The following is a 17064-nucleotide window of genomic DNA, read 5'->3' as shown; positions in this document are numbered from 1 at the left end:
GCTCCCAAACACACCACAGAGTGTGTTTGTCAAACACAGTTTGGTGTGTTAGGGTGCAATGTTGACATGCGGACTAGCCGGCTCAACCCTGGCCTAAGCAGCACCCCAACCACACCGGCTGCGGCGGCTGGTGGCTGCGCACACCAGCAACCGCCGGCATGCACCCGCGCGTTCACCGCCCGCCCCGCTGCCCCCTCCCAAAAGCAGCCTCCCTGGCCAGCGCGCCTGTTCCAGGTTGCCGCTGGACTTGCTGGGCAGCTCGTGGCCGGCCAGGGGTGCGTAGCACTTCCAGGCCTTACTGCCCGCAGTCTGCAGCACCCATAGCTCAACATCTGGACGCAAGGGGGGAGGGGACGGACGGGCGGAGAGCGGGGCTGCTGCTGAGTTTGAAAGAGAGGGGCATGCTTGCGGGGGCGTGGGCCGGCAGGGGAGAAGGCGCACGCCCATGTTGAGGACCTGCTGTTTTGACCAGTACAGCGGTGGTGCAGGCGGCGCTTGCGGCGTGGCTAGGCCCGCCGCTGCCGGCCCACGGCTGTGGACGCAAGGGCGGCCCCTCTTGATCAGGTGGCGGCCTCACCGTCGTGGTGGGGGGCGAGGCCCTGGGTGCCGGGGGGCGTGAGGTAGGCGTTGGACCCCACCAGGGACCCGAGCTTGGACTCCAGCGCAGCCAGCAGCCGCCACGAGTCGTCGTCCCACCGCTGCGGCTGGTGGACCTGTTTTGGGTTGAGGGGCAGGACGGCGCGGTGAGTGGCCAGGCGATGCACGGGTGCGAGGGTGGCAGGCCTCGGAGTCAAAAGTTGCGGCTTTGGGGGGGGGGGAGGGCAGGGGGATTGGCTGTGCCCTGCGCCTATCCACCAGCATGCGCAACCCGGGGAGACCTCAGATCCTGCATACAAAGCGACGCCCAACTTCACCGTTGCAACCAAATGACGCCCTCATGCTTTGATCGGGCTGCGCAGTACATATCAGGACAGCACACATCCTGGTCAGAGTGGATTTCCCACTGCTCAACCCCATGCGACAGCACGCCCAGCCCCCGTCCCCGACAACCCGCCCCAGCCACCTGCAGGGTGCAGCCCTCCTGGTCGTGCAGCACCTTCAGTGCGGCCGCATCCGCCTCCCCCGGGCCGTTGGGCGTCTCCCTCACGCCGTCGCGGTACCTCGCCGCGTTGACGTCGCGGCCGAACAGCAGCGGCGACGCGCCGCCCTCCGCCTCCAGCTCCTTGAGCCACGCCAGCAGCGTGGGCAGGGTCGTCAGGCGGCGCGCCAGCGCGGCGCGCGCGGGGGTGGCCTTGAACACGCGGGGCGCGCGCTCCCAGCACTCCGCGAAGAAGGTCTCCGAGGTCTGAGGTGTCGGAGGGGCAGCCGGTCCGGGTGCAAGCGGGCGGGGCGGGGTCACGAGGCTGAGTGGTTGCTGGGGCTCAGGCCTGGGCGCTGGGCGTGCCAGCCGGCGACATCCAGGCCATGTGGTGGCCGCCGCGGTGGCTCAATGTTGACCACTAGCTGCATCATCAGGGCGTGGAGAGCTTGGGGTTGCCTCTTTGCGTTGCTGGTCAGCGGCGGCCGCAGCGCGGTGCTCTGGTGACGGCAGCGACAGCAGGAGAGGCGGCGGCAGCAGGCGCAGCGGCGTCGGCAGCAGTCTTATCGCACCTCGGGAGCAACCAGAAAGGATACCGGGTCCTTGTCTATCTGCTTCCACGGGATGTCGACCCCAGCGGCCCCCTTTCCGGCTTTCTTGTCCTTCTTCCCCATCCTGCAGAGCCTCGAGTTCTGGCAGACGGCGCACAATAGCTCACAATAGTATAATTGATCGCGCTGTTCACGACTTGGATCAGAGATCAGACGCCGGAAAATAGCGCGGCACCAGCAGGTCAACTGCTCAAGCTTAGAGCGTAGTGAACAAAGAACACAATATCTGTACAAATGGGTGCGCCTGAGCAAAATGGCGGGAGCGGCACAGGCGATGCGCCAGAGCAGGGTCGCGGCCCCTCGAGTGGCGGCGGTGCCGGAGTTGCGGGCCTTGCAGCCGATGCGAGCGGCGTAGACTATGCGTGGCTACAGCAGCAGCTTGCGGGGCTTGGGCTGCACCTGGGAGACGTGAGGGCCGAAGACGAGCTGGAGGATGAGGTGGGGTTGTGATGGCTGGGTCTGGGCGTGGGCTTGGTTGGCTTCAAGGGCCGAGCGTTACGCAGCTGTGCAGCCACAGGGAGCAGCTGCGCTCTCATCATCAGTCATTTCTCTCGCATATCCCAATTTGCTGGTGCCGCAACATCGCCTGACCCACCCTACAACGTGCCTGGGCACAACCCGCTGCCGGTCGTCATGGCGTCGCCCCAGGAGGACTGGCAAGACCCGACAGGCGGCGTCCTGACAGCCGTGCTGGAGGCCTGCGAGGCCGACGCACCCGAGGAGCTGGCCCAGCTGCTGCAGCAGCTTGCGGATGGCGGCTGGGATCCCAACGTGCCGGGCCCCGACGGCGACACGGCCCTGTGAGCCTGCTGAGGTGGCTTGGCAGGGCGGAAGACAAGCAGCGGGCGGGAGGAGGGGGGGAGTGTTGTGCTTGAGCCAGCAATCTTTGAGTTTCTGTCCATTAGGAGCGCGCCCACGCATGAAGGCATGCGTGGATGTACTCATGCGTGTGCGCGCATGAACACGCGCGCACACACACACACACACACACACACACACACACACACACACACATACGCGCGCACACACACACACACACACACACACACACACACACACACACACACACTCTGTCACACGCGCACACACGCGCGCGCACATGTGCACGCATGCACACATGCAATCGGACACGGACTCACGCACACACGCACTTGTGCGCACACTGCAACCCGCTACTCCCTCAGCCACATAGCCGCTCTGTACGGCAGTGAGGCCTGTGTCGACCAGCTGCTGGCTGCCGGGGCGGCGGCCGCCACCACAAACCCCGAGGACGGCACCACACCCTTCCATGATGCGGCGGCCGGCGGCTATGATTCAATCCTGACCAAGCTCGCGGCTGCAGCTGCGCGGCAGCTGCCTTGGGTGGCAGCGACGCTGGTTGCCCCTGCCGACGGGCCTGGGGACGACAGCGACAGCATGCAGCGGCCGGCAGGGGCGGACGAGGGAGGGGCGCGCAGCGGCACGGGTGACGGGGGCGCTGAGCTGGCCGCAATCGTGAACCTGAGGGACGCCGAAGGAGAGACAGCGCTGCACGCAGCGGCGCGCGGCAACCACCTGTCGACGGTGCGGCTGCTGCTGTTGCTGGGCGCGGACGCTCTGCTGGCGGCTCAGGGCGGGGCGCTGCCGGAGGATGAGGCGGAGGAGGAGGCGGTCGTGGCACTGCTCAGGGGCGCGGCTGGGACGGAGCGGGCGGTGGGGAGCAGGGAGTAGTGCAGGGCGCGGCAGCGGCAGCTGAGAGGGCTGGCAGCATCCAATCGGGCCATGAGGGCTTTCAGGGCGCGACCAGCCAACTGGGCTGTCAGGGCGCGACGTGTTGAGCTGCTTTGCCCTGCAATGATATGTATGAATTGCCTGCTGCGGGCTTGTGCCGCCGTCGAAGTAGCGAAGGTACGTTTTACAAGGGTCATTTGCAGTCGTCATCATTTGCTAGATGGCTTGCCTGGTGGCCCCCTCCTGGTAACTGCGCATGCTGGCGCGGAAATGCCGGGCCAGCGATACCAGGGTAGGGCCAGCCAGGGCCAATTTCGCGCTCGAAGCAGGCTGCTCTCAGCACGGGTGTGTGCTGGGCTAGCGTCCGTCATTATGTCAGTCCAATTCAGCTGGGTGGCAGGTGGGTGCATCCAACCCGGCGCTGCAGGCGCGCTGGCAGGGGCAGCCACTGGCAGGGGGGCAGCCAGTGGCCCCAAACGCCGCGCGACGCGGGCAGCACGCGGGGCGTGCCGCGCATGAACACGGTTTTAGCGGGAGGCGTCGGGAACATGACACAAGTGATGCGGTGTGCACAGCAGTACATGGAAAAAACAGACTGACGATCACCAAAAAGGCCACAAAAGCGACCCACCGCTGGCAGGTGGGGCGCCCGGCCGTCACGCTATGAGGGGTCCACCCTTGGCGCAGGCACCGCGCAGGCCTGCCGCAGCCGCCGCGGTACGGCGTGGTTCACAGACTGGGCCAGCCAGCAAGGCGGGCGGCGGTGGCCAAGGCGCGGTGCAGGGCCCGGGCATGGTTGGGGCCCGAGGGGCCCGTGAGTTGGCACGGCTCTCGTGGTCCACGTTGCGAAGCGGGGTGGGCGCCGGGCAGGTTAGGTTATGGCGGTGAGGGGCGCCGCCCATGCCAACGGGCGGGGCAGGCGCGGACAAATTGTAAGTGTGAAGGGGCTCGAGGGTGTCAGAGCTGCGCCTCACATGCGTCCCCGTGAGAAGCTGTTAACGCGCCGCAGCGAGGCCGGCGCGTGCGCGTTGCAGGTGGGGGTGCCGCAGGCCCCCTTGGTCTTGTTCTCTGGTGTCATTCCTCTGACCCGCAGCGTGCACAGTCCGGCGCTCGTCCTCGCGCCCCGCGCCGCAACATACGCGTGCACAAGAACGCACGCGTGCGCTGTGTGGGGTATTGCATGCGTGCGGCGTATCACAGTGTTGGTCGACATTCACGCGCCTCCTGCTGGGGCCGCGTTGAGGGCACCGGGGAGCCGTCAGCAGGGCCGCGACCCGGGGTCCGCTGCGCGGCACTTGAAAGGGCCCGCAGCGGCCATCCCGGCATGGTGGTGAGCGCGCATCGTACGAGAGCTGGGCGTGGCGACGCGAGGCGGCGGTCCCCACGATTCGGTTCCAAGCATCCCGCCCCGCAAGTGAACGCAAAAGGGCGGCCAGGCGGGGCGCAGGAGCGGAACATCAATTTGAAACGGGCAGCCCACAAAGCGCGCGTGACGGCTAGCAGCCGCAGCGGCTGGAAGCCATGCCCATCCTTGACGGGCCGCGCGGCAGACCGGGCTGCGTTGATGCAGGGTCGTGGCGTGTGCGCGTGACAACGCGCGCATGAGCACACCACGCACCACAATCCACGGCTGCCAGTTGCTGCGCAGGCCCATTGGGGCCGGCTGCAAACGAATGCATTGCGCCGGGGGGCCGTGTCATTTAGCAAGGAGGCGAGGGCGCACAGCCGCCCCTAATGCAGGGCGGCGTGAGCGCACCTTACGCCCCGGTCAGCGCCAGTGACGCAGGCAGCAGACGCAAAACGTATGCTTGGCATGGGAGGCATATACGTGCAGCGCAGCGCACCAGCCTTCAGCTGGGGCCCTGCGCTCTGATCAGTGCCACCGCGCAGCAGGCGGGCAGGCGGGCAGGCGGGCGAGCTCGCGCCAGCACCTGCCCAGTGGGCAGCACGCCGCAGCGGTAATGCAGGTGCAACCGTCATTGGTTGAGGTGAAGCGCAAAGATGCCGAGGCGCAGCTGGATACGACAAAAGGGTGAATAAGCAGCAGCAGCTGCTGTCCCGTGGGTTCATGCGCCAACATGCTCGCAGATGCCGCACCCGGTGCGCAGGTGGGGCGAGCAGCGCGCATCGCGGCAGTCCTGCACCGCCGCCGGGCGCTGTGATGCGCGCACACGCGACAGATAAGGCTAGACGCGCGGCGCCAACGCCACGCCAAAAGGCCGCAGCGCGGGCGTTCCAACGAGGAGGCGGCGGCGGCCGCGGAAGGTGTGAGTTGGCGACGCTGGTTGTGTGGTCGGCAATGGTGTATATGACGAGCACAGGCATGGGGGTTGGAGGCACAGTGACACCTCCCGGGGGTCGGGAGGTCCACGGGTCATGCCGGGCGGCGGCAGCGCCGGGGCACTGGCAGGTGGCGGGAAAGCGCTGGCAAGGACCCCTCCCCCTGAGAGGCACGAGGGGTGAGGGGGCTGGCAGCGCAAAATGCAGGTGGTTGTGTCGATGTGGTGGACAGACATGTGTAGCTGTGGTGCAAAGGGAGCACTCTCCAAGCGTGTAACGTGATCACTCTTGGCGCCGCGGCATGCGCTTGGCGCACCTGCTCCTTCGGGCGCAGGCACAACATGCCTGGGCGTGAGGCGCTAGGGCGCTTGTCCCACGCCAAGGAGCGGCCTGAGACCCCGGGGGGGACCGTCAATAATCAGAGGCCCTCCGTCACCTTGGCCGGTTTCACCAAAAGCCAGCCACGCGACGGGCTGTCTGTCACGCCTGGGGGTGGCCGGCTTGCTCAGGCTCGCACGCAGCTGGCCAGGCCGCGTGCAGCAGCGACGAAATGTACACAGGGGTCGCAATGGGTGTGCTGGTCAAGTCCAGGGGCGGCCATGATAAAAGCATCCCCGTTCATTGCGTGCGCGTGCGCAGCAAGGAGTGGGGGATAAGGGGCAGCAGGCGGGGCCATGTGGCACGCCAGATTGAGGCGGCGCACCCTCGGCCCCGCTGCGCCTCGGCTAAGCTAAGCAGGCGGAGAGGCGGTTTGCGGTGGTGATGGTCCTTTGCCCACAACGCCAGGGCGTTGCGGTCGCTTGATCCCCGCTTCGCACGAGCCCTCTTGTCAGGCAGGTGTGAAGAGCGTGAAAAAGGAGAGGGTGATGTCAGTGCAAGCGGCGAGCCAGGACCTTGCCCAGAGCCAGGTCAGGTTGGGCTGGGCGGTGCCAACACACAGCGCACGGCGAGTGGCAACGGCATGCAGACGAGAGCGCCCGCCGGGAAGGCGGCTCAGATTATGTGGTTCGGTGCTTCGGATGGAAAGCCACGATAAGGTGGACGTCAAGGCGCGGCTGATGGGGCGATGGACAGCATGTCGATTGGTGATTCAGGGGAAAGCACCCCATCACAGCGATATCAAGCGCAAGAACAGCGAGGCGAGCGCCCCGCAATGGCGGCGGTGCCCTAGCGGCGCGCCAATCAGGGGAGCAAGAGCCCCGCAGCGCGCGCGCTGCAGCTGAGGCCGCGCAGCAGCTCGAATGCAGGCGGCGGCAGCGAGTCCAGCGAGGGCGAGGCGCTGTGGGTGCTGCAGGCAGCGGACGCTTCCATGCGCGACAGGAACTCGCCAACAGACGCGGCGCGCGCGCGTGGCGACGTCGCTGGCGCCCCGCAGCCAGCCGCAAACGCGGGGGTCTCCTCCAGGCAGCGGCGCACGCCAGCCGGGACGGGTGTTGCCACGGGCGAGCTCAGCGGCGTTGGCGGCGCGCGCGGCGCGCCGGGGGCCCACTGGCTGGGGTCCTGGGCCAGGGCGCAGGGCTGCGGTTTCAGATGGGGCGGTGGGAGAGGGCAGCGTCAGATAAGAATTGGAGAGCAAGAGCGGTGCACTTCCTCCATGCAAGGGGTGCAACGTGATCGGCAATGGCCACGCCACAGGCCGGACGGTGTACAGGAGATCCCCACAACTGCCCGCGCTCTTGTGTGAAATGACCCCACCAACTCTGTGCTTTACACCCGTCCGACCCCAAAAGCCCACCTCCAGAACGAGCTTGCGGCGGCTGGAGCGAGGCTGTGTGGGCGAGCAGCTCCCCGTCTCCGGGATCACGAGTGCGTGCGGCCGCCTCCACTTGGGCACCACAGCAGCAGCCGGGCAGGCCACAGCACGTGCGCTTGCGAGGGTTTCATCGGTTGCAGGCCGGGTGGGCAGCGGCGCGCCCGCTGCAGGGGCGGGTGCAGTGCGCTTCCGCCTGTGCGCCGCTGCCTCTGCCGCGATCTCTTCAAGGCGCTGCTGCGAAGGACGCGGCCAGCCCATGCGGCTGGGCCCGGAGCTGGACACGCTCAGCTGCAGCAGCGGCGCATGCTCAGCGAGCGACAGCTTGATGATGTCTGCGACGCCCCAGATCGCCGCTGCGCCATCGGACGCGGGTGCTGCCGCTGCCGACCAGCCACCCTCCTCTGCGGCGTAGTTGGCATCGCCTGAGAATGCATCGCCATCCACTTGGAAGATCGGGGACGCAAGGGCCGCATCGTATGCCCTGCCAATGTAGAGGCCGCCCTCCTCTGCGTCCATGGATCTGTGGTGCCGATCGCCGTGGTGGTACAGATCCAAAGTTGGTATTGGTTGTAAACTGTATGAGGGCAGTAACCCGTTGATGTCCGAGCATTGCCCGCGGGCTGGCTGCACAGTAAAGGTGCCGCCCCAGTCGCGCAGGCCTCAGCCACCAACGCCAGCCACCAAATCTATGCTTAACAAGAAACACCAAGATCTATAGGTGGGGACACGACCCCCTTGGTGCAGAAAGCGGGTGCGCGCGCCAAAAAGCTCACTGTGCGTACATCTCCCGGACGGGTGGTAACGCTCTCAGTTTTTTATGTATGATGTTCTTGATCCTCTGTTGTCTCTGTCAGGATACGCGGGTGGACGATACGATGCCAACGCAGGAAAGTCTGGCGCCGTCCTACTAGGCAAGCAGTGCTCGTGTTTCGATGGGTGATCACGACACAACCGAACGAACATGATAACAGCAAACGAGTCAGGTCATCAGTGGCACATGAGGCCCTGCGTGTGACAAGAAAAGGTACCGTAGCAAGCTCGGGGCAGGGAGAACGGCGCGTCTTGTGATACCACCGACAGGATCGCAAAACCCGCTGAGGAAATGCATGTGTTCATCTCAACAGCGACGTCACGTAGTTCCTCGGCATCGCAGGCGAGCAGCGCCAGGGAGTGCTGTACACGACTCCACAGGTGCAGTGCATGAGCTCAGCCAAGGCACCGTACGTCCGCACCCACATGAAGCTTAGTTAGCACTGCAGTGGATGCCATGGTCCCTTGCAGGGGCGTGCTCAGGCTGAGGCAGCAGGTCATGAAATTATCCTGGCAAGGCACACGAGGTACAAGGCATGTGGCAACGCATGGGACGACTCCATTCACCTGTGTGATGGATTGAGCCCCTCAGCCCCGACCCCCGGGCTTGATGTAACGTGCGCCAGGCCTTTTGAAGGGGGGGGCAATTGCTGTGATGCTTTGAATGCCTGTCACTGGTTCTTACAAGTAGAGCTTAGCGCTTGAAAGGCGCTCCGCTTGCTCAGCGGGGCATTTGTACAAATGCATACAATTATTATTTTGCGGCGCCAACACAGGCAGCAGTTTGGCAATCCCAACCTTGCGAGGGAGAAGGCCTAGCCACCCTGAAGGCCCCGCGGTGCAAAGAAGCCGCCCCAGGCCGTTCGCTGCTCACGCCGCCGCTGATCCTCCTGCCATGCCTGCATGAGCTCCTCCACATGGTCCACGCGCAACACGAGCTGCTCGATCAGGTGTTGCTGCTGCAGGTTCTCCGCGACCAGGCGCTGAAGAGGACGTGAGAAACGCAAAAACAGGGTGGGGACTGAGAGTTTGTGGTTGAGGGGGACCAGGGTTTGGGTGCTATGCACCTGGCTGTAGGAGAATTCTCAGGCTCATGCTTCCAGACTGTATCAGCGCAACAGATGGGTGCTTTTGTTGCCCACGCAAGCCGACCTGAGGACGACCCGCCCTTCCTTTCGTTGTCAGGCGTGCGCACTCAACTGGCACGGTCGTACGCCCTCACTCACCTCGCGCTCCTCCCTGGCGCGCTCCATGATCTCATGACGTTCCGCTTGTTCGCGCCGCTGTTTTAGGACCTCTTTTTTCCGGTTGCGGTCATACTCGACGAACACCAGCAGGGCGCCAACCTGCGGGCAACCAGCAGCGATTTCAAGAGACCAACACGTCAGCAGGCACCCCAGTTGAACGCAATGTGCACTCGCCTGTTAAACACGCGTGCCGATGCAGCCCGGTAAAGCAGATCCTTGAGGCGCGCCAAGCACCTCAGGGGTCAGCCACGCATGCAGCACCGCCAAGGCAGCAGATCCTTGAGGCGCGCCAAGCACCTCAGGGGTCAGCCACGCATGCAGCACCGCCAAGGCAGCAGTAGCGCACCATGAAGACAAAGCCCTCGCTGGCAATCTTCGAAGCCAGCTCGACAGACTTCTCCTCAGTCATGGCTCCGATGAACGCGCGACCCTCCTTGCCCTCAGCGCGGCGCGTGATACCAACCTCGAAGCGGTGTGCCATCTGCGAGGAGAGCAGAGCTGCCCAGCATTACCGGCATGTAGCAGTTGATGGCTGCCGGCTCGTAACCCTACAGGCAACCCAACATCCGCGGGCGCACGAAACAGCGGCCAAGCCCAGGCCGTCTGCTCTCATTCTCCCCTCTGCTTGAGCGTCTTTTGTCGCCGTTGGTCGTTGAGCCAGCCTCTCTTCAGAGTCGGCGGCAGCCGTGCCGCGCACCTCGGCCATGCGCAGGACACCACGCCGGTAGTGGGGGTGAGCCATGACCCAGGTCTTGAACCGGTCCGCCAGTGGCTTTGAAAGCGTCTTCATGGCCAACGCTCCTACTTTGAACACAAGAGCCGCCATTGCGCCGCGTGCCCTGCCTCGGGCTCACTCGCAAAGCGGCTGTCTGCTGAAGCGCTCAGCTCGCTGCGGTCCAAGCGCTGCGTCCCTTCGGCACACAGCGCCGCGAGCCTTCCGTCTGCTGGTCTATGCGTTGCTATTCACCTCCCTACACACAGCGCCCCACCAATTTGGGGCGTGCGGCCTTCGAAAAGAAAAGGAACCACCGTCAGCTTGCGGGCAATGACAGGGGCTCGAGAACACAACAAGACACCTTCTCAAAACAGACGTCGCAGGTCATTTGTTGCTGTTTGCGCGGTCGCGTATTGTTCCAAAAACGCGTACGATCATAAACACCTTCGGATGGTGATGCTGCGCGATCTACGCCCCTGTGCTGGGCCCGTAGCTCCTTACGGAAGATAGAATCAAGTTTGTAGGAGTCTCACCGCCCGTGGTGCCCCGCGCTCTGTCCACCAGGGATGGACGGCCTGGGATCCTGTGGCGCCGTGGTGGTGAGCGGGTGGACCGCATATCCGGGGCCACAGCATGAGCTTTCTTCATTACTGCGCCAGACACCACACCGCTGGCCGTTGGAACGGCGTCCTCATTTGCGCGGGCTTCGCAGGCCACGCCTGAATCCCTGGCGCTTTACGAAGGAGGAACGGTCGTGCATTACACGCAGTGCGGGTGCGTTAAGGGACGAGCAGTGTCGCGGCCTATCGATGCGTGCGGCAATGGCTGCAAGGGCGACGGCCACGATCGCATTGACTTGGCAGGGACACATCGCAGGCGTCATCAGAGTTCAAGCGCTTGCACATGGGCAACCACATTTTCACGCACCTGACCAAAACGGTTCAAGGGTTGGCACGGAGGGGCGTGACCAGGCTGCTTGCAAGGCAAGCACCTGGCAGCATTTGAACGACGACAGCTGCCCGCTGTTCGCAGGCTGCTGGGTCATGGCAGCTGTGGCCGCGTCTTCACCTATCGTAGCGAGCAGGATGGTTCTCTGGTCGCCATCAAGGTGCAAGCATATTCAGCTGGGCGTTGGGCCTCAGCAGCAGGGCCCAAACACCTGCTGTTGTCATGTCTGGGCTCACACACCATATTTGGGCACTTGCAGAGGGGCCGCGGGGCACTCGCATGCCCGGGGTGACATGGGATGAGCAGACAGCTGAACCTTTATGTTGTCGCTCAATGCCACCACCACTGCGCCGCAGGCTGTGAGCAAGGAGCAGCATGGGAGCCAAGCCGGCGCACGAAGGGTGCGGCGGGAGCTGGAGCTGCACGCAGGGTTGCGGCACCGTCACATCGTGCAGCTGCTGGCCGTGGCTGAGGACGATGCAAACACTTACCTAGTGCTGGAGCGCTGCAGTGAGTGGCTTCATGGCACAGGCACGCGATGGGCGCGACATTTTGTGTGCTGCAGTGGCAGGCCCCTCGGGCCCTGCCTCAACCGCCGTCCACCACACTGAGCTGCTGGTTGAATGCAGCTGGCCAGGTGGGTTGAAACAGCGGGCATCGTTTGATGTAAGTCTGACCTGGCGGCGGCCCGTTGCACGCAGGCGGTGCGACTGTGGCGGACGCCGTCAAGCACCTGGGCCCCCTGAGCGAGGCCCAGGCGGGGTGCGTCATGCTGCAGGCGCTGGACGCCGTCGACCACCTGCATGCGCACGGCGTCGTGCACCGCGACCTGAAGCTGGCAAAGTGAGCGCAGGTTGGGAACTGTGGCCACAGACGGCATGACGGCAGGGTGTTGCTATTCCTGCATATTCACCATCCCGCCTGTCCCACATTCCTTGCCGCCTGCGCTGTTCCCTCTCAGCCTGTTCCTTGACGCCCGTGGCGCTGTGAAGCTTGGGGACTTTGGGGCGTCGACACGAATCAAGCCGGACAGAGCCTCCGGGGGCTGGCAGCAGCGACGGCCGCAGCGGAGGCAGCGTGGCCTGTTGCTGTGCGGCACGCCAAACTACATGCCTGCTGAAATGCTGGGAGCTGATTACGACGCAGCGGCGGCAGCCGGCGGCAGCGATGCTGCGGGAGCTTCAAGCGGGTTGGTTGCTGCAGACATATGGTGAGACGACTGCTGCAGCTTGAAGGTGGCTGGTGCGGCATGCCTATTGACAACGCGCGTGTGTGTGCAGGAGGGGGTGTGCGCAGGCAATCAGGCGCCCACTGAATCCTGTCACCTAATCTCACCTGCCCGTTGTCCATTGCCCCGCTCCTGGATTCTGGTTGTCAGGGCGCTGGGCTGCAGCTTGTTTGCCATGCTGGTTGGCCGCCCGCCCTTTGAGGCACCAGATGTGCAGGGCACCTACAGCCGCATACGCGCCATGGACTGGTGCTTCCCCGACAGCGCGGCGATCAGCCCGGAGGCGCGCGACCTCGTGGCTCGGATGCTTGCGCGCGACCCAGCACAGCGCGCCACACTGCGCGAGGTGCAGCAGCACGCGTTCTTTGCGGGCCTGCACAGTAGTGCACGCAGCAGCGGCCGCGGTCAGCCAGGTGCAGATGCGGCAGCAGTCGCGGACAGTGGGGATGCTGCGCGCGAGGTGTCGTCGGATGTCGGAGGGTGAGCTTACTGGTGCAATCAGATCTAGCAGGGCACAGGGGCCCCGTCGACGGCGCTTTGCAGCCGCTGCTGCTGCCGGCTGAAATTCTTTAGATCAGAGAGGCACTTGCTCCTCAAGCAGGTGTGCTTGATTATATGGCAGGCCCTTGAGCGCTTGCCTACTCGTCCACGCCCGCCTCACCACTGACAGGTGGTTGCCGCCTGGCACCTTCGGCAAGCTGCTCAGTGCGCGCGCTGCTGCAGGCAACCCCGCCCCAGCGGCGACAGACGTGTTGTGTGACTCCCCCGACGACACCAGCGGCGGCGCAGGCTCCGATTCGGGGTCTGACACCAGCGGGGAGTCTGACGTCTCTCTTGAGTCGTCGCCATCCCTGGCCTCGCCAACGGCGCGCCGGGACAGCTTTTTCGGCGCCGCTGCCTCTGCAGGCGCGCTCGGTGGTGGTGCAACTGCATGGGCCGAGTGGGCGGCGGAGGTTGGGCAGGCCAAAGACGTGGGACGCCCCTCACGGGCCGGGGCCGGGCGGCCCGCCAAGGGGGGCGCGAGTCCGCAGGTTGGGGACCGCGATCAGGCGGCTCGCACCTGCGACAGCGGGCGGCCACCAACCGGCACAGCGGGCGCCATTCCGATCTGGTGGCGACAGCTGGCGCAGCTTGCGCGGGAGCCGCAGCAGCTGCTGGAGAACCAGGAGGGGGCTGCGACCCACCATCGACAACAGGCTGCGGCTCCCACAAAGCAGGCAGCGCCGCAGCTGCGCCCCTGCCGCCTGGCCGTCTCGCCGAGCCCCCCGGCGGCACGCATGCCAGCGTGCCGCTCACCAGCGGTCGTGCGTGCCAGTGCCGCGCCCTGCAGCCCGAGCGCTGCCAAGGCATGGCTGCAGGCCAACACTGGCGGCAATCAGCAGCAGCTGCAGGCCGTGCAGGAGGAGCCCTGCGATGTGCTGCCCTCACCGCAAGGGGACACCAAGCAGCAGCAGCAGCAGCAGCAGCAGCAGCAGCAGCAGCAGCAGGAGAGTCAGCGGCGAGATGAGATCAACGCCATCCTGGCTCTCATGTCCGCCGCCCCCAGCATTGGCACCCAGGGGCCGTCCGACTTCATCACTGCTGGCGTCACCGCCGCCGGCCCTGGGCCGCTTGGCCCCCTGGCTGACGCCGCCGCCGTGCTCAACGACAGCCCTGACAGCGGCGGCAGCGCCAGCAGCGCCAGCAGTGGCCAGGCGGGACGCCGTGTGGTAGCGCGGGACATCTGGGCGGGCGCGGCTATTGCAGGGGACCCCGGCGCGGACGCGTCGGCGGCGTCGTTTCATGGCTGGAGCAGCTTGGCTGCCCCGCCGCACTCTGGTCACGTTGCAGTGGCAGAGCGCGGGCCAGGCAGCGCTGGGCGCTGCACGCCGTTGCAGAGCCCCCTAGGCGTCTCCTCTGTCGGCGCCGGGGGGCCGATGTGGCGCTGCGCTGGCGGCGTCAGCCCCTTGCTGCGCCTGGGGCCGCAGCCGCCGGACGCGGCGCTGGCCTCGCCCGTCGAGTTGCTCCCGGCAGACGCGGGGTTGTGGCAGCAGCGGCTGCTGGGGGTTGCCGTCGGCCCCGGGTCCCCGCAGCAGCGCAGCTGGAGCGCTCAGCCCGACAGTGGCTCGCAATGGGGGACTGGGCGTGCCGCAGGCGTGCCGTGCGGCCAGCCGCGCGTGCCGATGAGCCCCCTGCCGCCGGCGGTGCCGCCGAGCCCGATGCAGCTGCAGCAGCAACCGACGCAGCGCCACCGCACGCACCGCCTCAACAGCAGCGGCGCCGTGTCCCCATCGCCTACATCCTCAGCTTCGCCCGCGACGCAGCTGGTGCTGCCGCCGCCGGTGCTGCTGTCGATGCAGCCTCCTGCGGCCGCGCGCCCCGCAGAGCACTCACTGCAGCCGCGCTCGGCACCCATCTTGGAGTTTGCAGAGCCAGCCGGGCAGCACTCGCAGCCGCAGACACAGGCGCAGGGGCAGGCGCGCCAGCATGTGACGGTGCGCCGCTCGCCACCGTTCTCCCCGGCCATCTGCGGCGCCACCGTCTCTTCGCCGCCGCAGCCCTGCCCCGGCGACGTGCCGGCGCTGCAGCCGCGCAGCCCCGTGGCCGCTGCGCTGGGTGGGCTGCTGTTTGGCCCTGCTGGCAGCAGCGGCGGCGGTGGGCACTTGGTGACGGCTTGGTCTGCGGGGCGGCCCCCTGCTTGCGAGGCTGCAGTCGCAGCCCACCGTGATGGCTCTCTGTCCCCACAGCCCGCGCCGCGGGAGGCGGAGCACGCGCACCCGCCGCGCCTGCTGCGCTCGCCCGCGCCGCCGGCGTCACCGTGTGGGCCGCCGCCGCCGTCGCCGGCGCGCCACGGGCGCCTGGCGGGGCGCAGCTTTGCGGCGCCCCCTGTCGGGCAGTCGCTGGACGGGGCTGCCCCCCACGAGCGCTTCTTCAGCCCCAGGGCCGCTGGCCACAGCATGCCCTCCGCCCCCGGCCCCGCTGGCCGCAGCCTCTGCCCAACGCCGCGCCCCAGCCCCGCCCACGCGGTGTACGCGCCGCTGCCGCCGCCCGCGAGCGCGCTGCTCGGAGCGGCGTTTTTCGGCGCTGTCGGAGAGGGCCCCGCCGCCGTCGACCGTGCCTGGGGCGGCGTGCCGCCGTGTCCCCGTGCGAGCGACTGCAGCGGCGCCCTCCTGGAGCGCGCCGGGGCCGCAGACTGGGACGGCCCCGTAGGCGGCCCGGCGGCTGACGCGCCGCCTCGGGCGCGGCCGCCGCAGCTGCTGATCACGCGGCCCTGCTGGGGCCTGGAGCACGACCCTGCCGGCGCCGGCGCCGGCGGGAGCGGCGGGGGCGTCCCAACGTTCTCACCTCCGTCGCCGGCGCCGCCGAGCCGCGTGCAGCCGCCGTGCCGCTCGCCGTCGCTGCGGATGCGGGCACAGTACATGCAGCCCGCCGCGCGCGTCCCGGCGACACCAACCTCTGGCTGTGGCAACAGGGGCGGCGGCGACGGTGGTGGGGCAAGTGGCGGCGGCAGCAGCAGCAGCAGCAGCGGCGGTGGCGGCGGCGGTGGCGGGCCGTGGCAGGGGCCGCTGGTGGTGGCTTTTGTGGATTACTGCAGCCGGTACGGTTTTGGCTACGCGCTCGCCTGCGGGACGGTGGGTGTCGCGTTCAATGACGGCAGCCACATGCTACTACGCGGCGGCGACGGCGGCAGCGGCGGCGGCAGCGACCTGATGTATCTGCCAAGCCACTGCGAGGAGCGGCCTGGCGGCAGCCGCGCGGACGGCGGATGGCTGGCCCTGCCGCAGGCGCCGTCGGTTGCGCTGCCGCTGCGGCTGGCAAAGAAGCGCGCGCTCGTGGGGCGCTTCGCTGGCTGCCTCACACACGGCCGCGCCTGGCGCGCAGAGGGACTCACGGACGGCAAGGGCAGCGGCAGCCGCAGAGGCAGCAGCAGTGGCGCTGCCCCAAAGGCGGTGCGGCTGATTCAGCCGGCTGCGGTCAGCGGCAGCGGGGGTTCGTCCCCGACAGACGGCTTTGCCCCTGGCTGCGCGCCCGCGCCGTGCGACGCCGCGGGCGAGGTCGCTCCGGCGCACGTGACGCGCGTCGTGCGGGCGGCGGGGGGCCCCCTGCTCATGGGCATCTGCATGAGCGACGGCTCGCTGCAGGCGGTTTTTGCCGACGGCACGCAGCTGCTGCTCGGCGGGGCTTGCTGCGGGTCACCAGTAGCGGCGCTTCTGCCTGCTGGGGCGGGCGGTGCGGCGCAAGTCATGCCGCTGCTGGCGGCTGCTCGCGACGACGCCGTGCAGCGGCGGCTGCGGGACGTGCAGGAGCTGCTCATGCGGCCGCCGCATTGCAGGCCACTGCAGCGGCGGCGGCGGCAGCCGTGGACGGGATTGCCGTTGCCGCAGATTCTTGCTCACGCGACCAGCGGCCCTGAGGGCTGCGTCGGCGGCTGTGCCGCACAGGTCGCACTCAACTTGGGAATGACCCTTTGTCATGATGAAACTGATAATGGGCCGCCGCCCCACGGTCGCGACGGCCGCACTCACCGCCGCAGCCGCACTTGCGCGGCAGAGCGAGGCGCACCCATCTCGTGGGTCTGCCCTGATCCTCAATTATGTGATATTTAACAGTATCCCAGCGCGTGCGCGCGCAATATCCTCGCTACGTGGGCGTGGGCGCCGCTCCGTGCTCTTCTTGCAGGAGACAGCAGGGGCGAGGGCCCGTG

At 67.0% G+C, this 17064-nt stretch overlaps 4 protein-coding genes across 4 annotated transcripts in view; 2 read left to right on the top strand and 2 right to left on the bottom strand.

Moving 5' to 3' along the window:
• Positions 1 to 1752, bottom strand: part of MNEG_1778 (MYC-induced nuclear antigen) — a gene marked incomplete at both ends in the record, with an annotated part of 3412 nt that extends 1660 nt beyond the window's left edge. Inside the window, 4 exons of the mRNA XM_014049752.1 lie at positions 145 to 332; positions 578 to 713; positions 1064 to 1345; positions 1651 to 1752. Of these exons, the coding sequence (XP_013905206.1) occupies positions 145 to 332; positions 578 to 713; positions 1064 to 1345; positions 1651 to 1752 (708 nt within the window). The remainder of the gene's footprint in view (positions 1 to 144; positions 333 to 577; positions 714 to 1063; positions 1346 to 1650) is intronic.
• A 570-nt stretch (positions 1753 to 2322) lies between these two features.
• MNEG_1777 (hypothetical protein) lies at positions 2323 to 3399 on the top strand (the record flags this gene model as incomplete). The annotated part of the gene is made up of 2 exons (XM_014049751.1): positions 2323 to 2489; positions 2874 to 3399. 2 exons carry the CDS (start codon positions 2323 to 2325, stop codon positions 3397 to 3399), a joined length of 693 nt encoding a protein of 230 aa, XP_013905205.1.
• A 5658-nt stretch (positions 3400 to 9057) lies between these two features.
• MNEG_1776 (hypothetical protein) lies at positions 9058 to 10279 on the bottom strand (the record flags this gene model as incomplete). Its single annotated transcript, XM_014049750.1, has 4 exons — positions 9058 to 9225; positions 9469 to 9588; positions 9836 to 9970; positions 10187 to 10279. 4 exons carry the CDS (start codon positions 10277 to 10279, stop codon positions 9058 to 9060), a joined length of 516 nt encoding a protein of 171 aa, XP_013905204.1.
• Positions 10280 to 10770: 491 nt separating this feature from the next.
• MNEG_1775 (Serine/threonine-protein kinase plk-3) lies at positions 10771 to 16773 on the top strand (the record flags this gene model as incomplete). The annotated part of the gene is made up of 7 exons (XM_014049749.1): positions 10771 to 10803; positions 11509 to 11662; positions 11854 to 11995; positions 12114 to 12362; positions 12531 to 12860; positions 13711 to 16589; positions 16745 to 16773. 7 exons carry the CDS (start codon positions 10771 to 10773, stop codon positions 16771 to 16773), a joined length of 3816 nt encoding a protein of 1271 aa, XP_013905203.1.
• Between the last annotated feature and the right edge of the window lie 291 nt (positions 16774 to 17064).

This window comes from Monoraphidium neglectum (genome assembly GCF_000611645.1).
Source record: "Monoraphidium neglectum strain SAG 48.87 unplaced genomic scaffold scaffold00185, whole genome shotgun sequence".
Classification (NCBI taxonomy): domain Eukaryota; kingdom Viridiplantae; phylum Chlorophyta; class Chlorophyceae; order Sphaeropleales; family Selenastraceae; genus Monoraphidium; species Monoraphidium neglectum.
The sequence above is the reverse complement of the archived record's forward strand: the minus strand, read 5'-3'. Positions and strand labels throughout refer to the sequence as shown.